The sequence below is a fragment of the Rattus norvegicus genome, chromosome 15 (genome assembly GCF_036323735.1).
Source record: "Rattus norvegicus strain BN/NHsdMcwi chromosome 15, GRCr8, whole genome shotgun sequence".
Lineage (NCBI taxonomy): Eukaryota > Metazoa > Chordata > Mammalia > Rodentia > Muridae > Rattus > Rattus norvegicus.
In genome coordinates, this window is record NC_086033.1 from 30,904,553 (window position 1) to 30,909,337 (window position 4,785).

General features: G+C 41.3%; 1 gene segment (V, D, J or C); it reads left to right on the top strand.

The window, feature by feature from the left end:
* Positions 1-1,126: 1,126 nt before the first annotated feature.
* LOC501993 (T cell receptor alpha variable 23/delta variable 6-like) lies at positions 1,127-1,699 on the top strand. The segment is given in 2 exon segments: positions 1,127-1,178; positions 1,314-1,699. Coding segments are annotated over 2 exon segments (438 nt in total).
* The last annotated feature ends 3,086 nt before the right edge of the window (positions 1,700-4,785 follow it).

Consider the following 4,785-nt stretch of genomic DNA (forward strand, 5'->3'; position numbering starts at 1 on the left):
CTGAGAAGAGAGGGTAGAGGGGAAACTGTACGTGGGATGTTATATATGAAGGAAGAATAAATAAAAAGAATTGATTTGGAAGTGCCCAGCTCACTGTTAGCACTGTCACCCCTGGGCCAGAGGTCCTTGATTGTATAAAAATCAAAATGTGCAAGCCAGGAGAGCAAGCCAGTGAGCGCTTTTTGTTTATGTTTCCTGACAGGATTTCAGCCTGAAATCCTGACTTGACTTGTTTAGGGATACACAATAATCTGAAATGGAAACCTCAGAAATTATTTCCTCTCCAAGTGGCTTCTGGTCATTACATTTATCTTGGCAGCAGAAAAAAAAGCTAATTCACACACCAAAAGAGGCAGCCCATTCTTTGCCCTGGCTTTTTTATTTGCTAGCCTGTGGTGTCTTGTAGGAGCATTCCCCTTAGCCCATGTGTGTGTCTCTATATGCTTCTAGGATTGAGAACCTTTAAATTTATCCTTTCTTTCATCATATCATCAAAGCTATCAGCACACATTAATTGTACAAATTACTGACTTGTGAAATATTAATATACACATATGTGGTGAGGTTTTTCATATTCATCTTGCCTTCACTCGCCATTGTCCTCTTTTTTTTCTCTGCCCCTGTTCCCCTCCCCTTACGCATTTGTCTAACTTACAGTTTTAGGTCATCTTTACTTTCCCCCATCTTTATTTATTTGTGAGTGTGTGTGTGTTTTCATATAGAAGAATACTTATGTGATGTGTGTCCCTACATGTCTGCTTTACTTATAATATCACGTCCTTCAATACCATCCATGTTCCTACAGATGTTGTGAGTTGCTATTTCCTCATAGATGAATATCCCTCTGCTGTTTTTCATACAAGATTTTCTCCATTCATCAGTAGACAGGGGGTGCATGAGTTGCACCTCCATTTTGGCAATGGTTTTAGTGCTAAAATAAATGCGCATATGCAGGTATCTCTTGAGCAAAATGGGAAGTACTTCCTATGTCAGAAATAGCCTTAGACTAGTGTTTGTGAAGGGTGGAGCCTGCTGAAAGAACTGAGGTGCCTGTGAAGTTGGAGACAGTGCTCTGTGGGGAGATAAAAGGCCACCTGAGTTCCCCACAAGCTTCAGTCTAGGAGGAATGGACAAGATCCTGACAGCATCGTTTTTACTCCTAGGCCTTCACCTGGCTGGTGAGTCATGGAGGAGAAACCCGAGGATATGGGATTAATGTGGAGGCACAAGAATATTGGGGCACCAGGAAGTCATGATATCATAAGCAGGAAGTACATTCCTGGGAAGCTAACAACAGTTATTTTTCTACACAGGGGTGAGTGGCCAGCAGGAGAGACGTGACCAGCAGCAGGTGAAACAAAGTCCCCAATCTCTGACAGTCTGGGAAGGAGGAACCACAGTTCTGAACTGCAGTTATGAGGACAGCACTTTTGACTACTTCCCATGGTATCAGCAGTTCCCTGGGGAAGGCCCTGTACTCCTGATAGCCATATATTCAGGATCCAATAAAAAGGAAGATGGACGATTCACAGTTTTCCTCAGGAAAAGTGAGAAACGGTTCTCCTTGCACATCGAAGACTCTCAGCCTGGAGACTCAGCCTCCTACTTCTGTGCAGCAAGGGCACAGTGCTCTCCACACACCTGCAGCCCAGACCCAAACCTGCAGCTGAGGCTCCAGCAAAGCCCTGCTGCGGGCTGAGCCTGGCAGAGATGCACAGGAGTTGTCATGTGCAGGAGCAGGTGAAGAGGTCACTCAGTGAGTGTAAGGATTAGACCATTGGTCCAGAGATAGACCAAGCTGGAGTCATGGCTTGCTTTCTCCCGTCTCCCTCAAGAGCAGCTGGCGTCTTCCATCCATTCCCTTAGCTAGTTTAGATGAACCACTTTGCTGTGTAGTTGTATAAATAGTTCTCTATGTGATTGGTTTGTGGCAACTATAAATTACAGAGGCTCTGTCTCCCTGCACTCTTGTCAACAATGTTCTGAATGTGTGGTGTTACAGTGCAGTGTCAAGAGACAATGACATTGGCTCCTGGGATAGGAATCACATAGAGCTTTCTTTTACCTTAATTTCCTCTGATGACCATAGAAGCGGTGATTCACATGACCACTTCCTCTTGTTTTGCCTCTCATATCCTCATCTACCTCCAACAAATTCAAGTACGCAAAGCAGGAGGTTTTCACAAGGATGCAGTCATGTCTACAATAGACAGAAGACATCAGTGGGGAATGAAGAATTCAATTTCCTCATATACTGAAAATGCATAACCTTCACTAAAGAAATGATTTCACATGTATATTTCATAGATGAACAAAATATCAAATGGATGTAAAATTTCTATCATATAAAATCAGCTCCCATCTTTATGGCTATCTGCAATGGATAGAATTGAAAAAGGATCTCTCATTGCATAACACTTTGCAAGGTTTACTCATTTGGTGCTGTAGAAATGCCAACCAGATTTCTAATGGAAAAACTTTCATTGTCTTATAAGTTTAAATATTTTCTTGTCACAGAGTTGATGTGACAAGATGGAAGCCAAGTGAGGAGGAATGTGAGCCTAGGACTGGGAATCTCGCCTTAGCAACACAGTGGACCTCTGTCTCAGGAGAACAACATGAACAAAAGCACTGTGGAAGATATTTAATTTAAGAATGTGAACGCTATAAATTCTCTTTCTCATCCATAGTGAATAGATTTTCAGTATCAAAAAGGGAAAGTTACAAAGGAAAATAAAGCCACTTGGCATTAAGCATAGGAGATATATCTCAAAATACCAGTAAGTGACCTTCCCATGTCCTTCAAAATCTTCTATCCTTGTCACATTTTAAACTAGAGTCAGAAACTGGAAACAGTATTTGCATCTGATTGGGGTAGGATTCACAGAATGCAGACACTGAGCTTGGATGTCAGCAGGAGAGGGAATGCATACTTAAGGATGTACCACAGAGAATTTGGAAACTCTGGGTACCTTGAGGCCAAACCTGAGCTTCCTCTGGAATGAAAGGCTGGAAATTATTTAAAGAGAGCTGAGAGAGAGTTTTGACAGATTGATGTAGTATAACATAACAATAACCACTTCGGTGTCTTCCTGCAGTGGGCAAGCAAACGTCTGCTTTTGGAGTTTGAGGTTTGACATAAATTCCTTTGCCAGATGCATTTTCAGCCTGCAGTCAATTGTGTGTGGGGGTCTCCATGCTTCAGTGTCTGAAGAAATAAATATTTTGCCCATTGCTGATGTAGTCATGGTTTTGTGAGAGAAAGATGATTTACAGAAGGGTTTTCTTTTTCTGAAAACTCTAACAATAACTGAAGAACAACACCAACTATAGGCTCCTGTGACAGTGAATGGCATCACTGAACATCTAGATACTGAAGCTCCTCACTCTCATGCTTCTCCTTCTCCAACTCCTGCCAAGATTCCCAGAGCTGTGTCATCGGATAAGCCTTTGTCGGGGCCATTGGCTCTTCAGGACCCAACGTGGCAGTTCAGTCTCACAAATCTGTTTTGATTTTATTTTTCTGTGATGTTTTGCGGGTGTGAATTCCCAGTGGTTTGGGGGTAAGGAGGAAGGAAGGGTAAGGATTTCTGGTTTGTCTCTGCAGGGAATCCAGGATTGGTGATCATGTTTCACCTGTAATCAGACTGGACTCAGAACAGTTGAAAGTTGAGTGAGTCTAGGCAATAGAGTGGGGACTCATGCTTATCTTCCCAACTCCCTTTTCCATGTTCTTTCTCCCTCTATCAGTTTCAAAAATCAAAATAAAACAAAAATAACACCCACCCCAAACAACAAAATCAAAACCCACAAAATAATAATCAAAACAACAAACAGGCCAATAAATTTAAACGTGCCAAAACAAAGCAAAACTGACAAGGCAGGAGTTATGGGAGGGAAAACCTGAATAAACATTTAATAGGAACAAAAGTGTTGATTGCAAAAAGGAAGAAGCTGCTGCAATTGGTTCCTGGTGCTAAAGAAACCACTTTTCTTCCCTGTCGACCACGACATCAGTGAGGCAGCTCTGTCTCCTTACTCAGTTTTATGTCTGTTTTCACATTTCTCAGTTGCATCTGCCTTGACCACACATTGGGAATCTCTATAACCCTGACCTTGGTCCAGACATATTTACCAAAATGTTATTTATAGTGACTAAATATGAATAAAATAATTGAAGACAGAGTCGAAATAAATGTTATGTTGTACCTGAAATACCTACTACGTTGTGTCAAAATGGAAGTTACAAAGTTACTAAGACACTAGCTGAACTTTGATATAACTTGGTCTTTCATGGTTTTTATAAAAATGCTGTATGCCTGACCTTTGACACCAAGAGACTCTAAGGCATTACCATTTTATTGGTCACTAACCAAAAATTAAAGGGCTCTTATAATCCTGATTACCCTAATTAGCATGGTAGTCTGCGTTCCACCTACACTACAGGGCAGGACCCCTAACACATAATGGTTTCCACATTCTCTCTGTGCTTTTGATTTGGTTTGGTTTTGTCTTTTCACTGTTTTTTTAATCTATTACATCTTTTACAAAATAATGGTTTTGGGACAGACAGACAGAGAAAGAGAGAGAGAGAGAGAGAGAGAGAGATCATGGAGTTGGGTTAGGTAGAAGGTAGGGGGAAGGATTTGGGAGGTGTTGGGGTAAGGGGAAAGAATATGATCAAAACTATTGCATGAAAAACTTGTTTTATGATGCAATAAATAAAAATTAAAAAAATTTGGTCTGAGATGGCCCCTCAGGCCTTATCACAGATTGATTTATTAA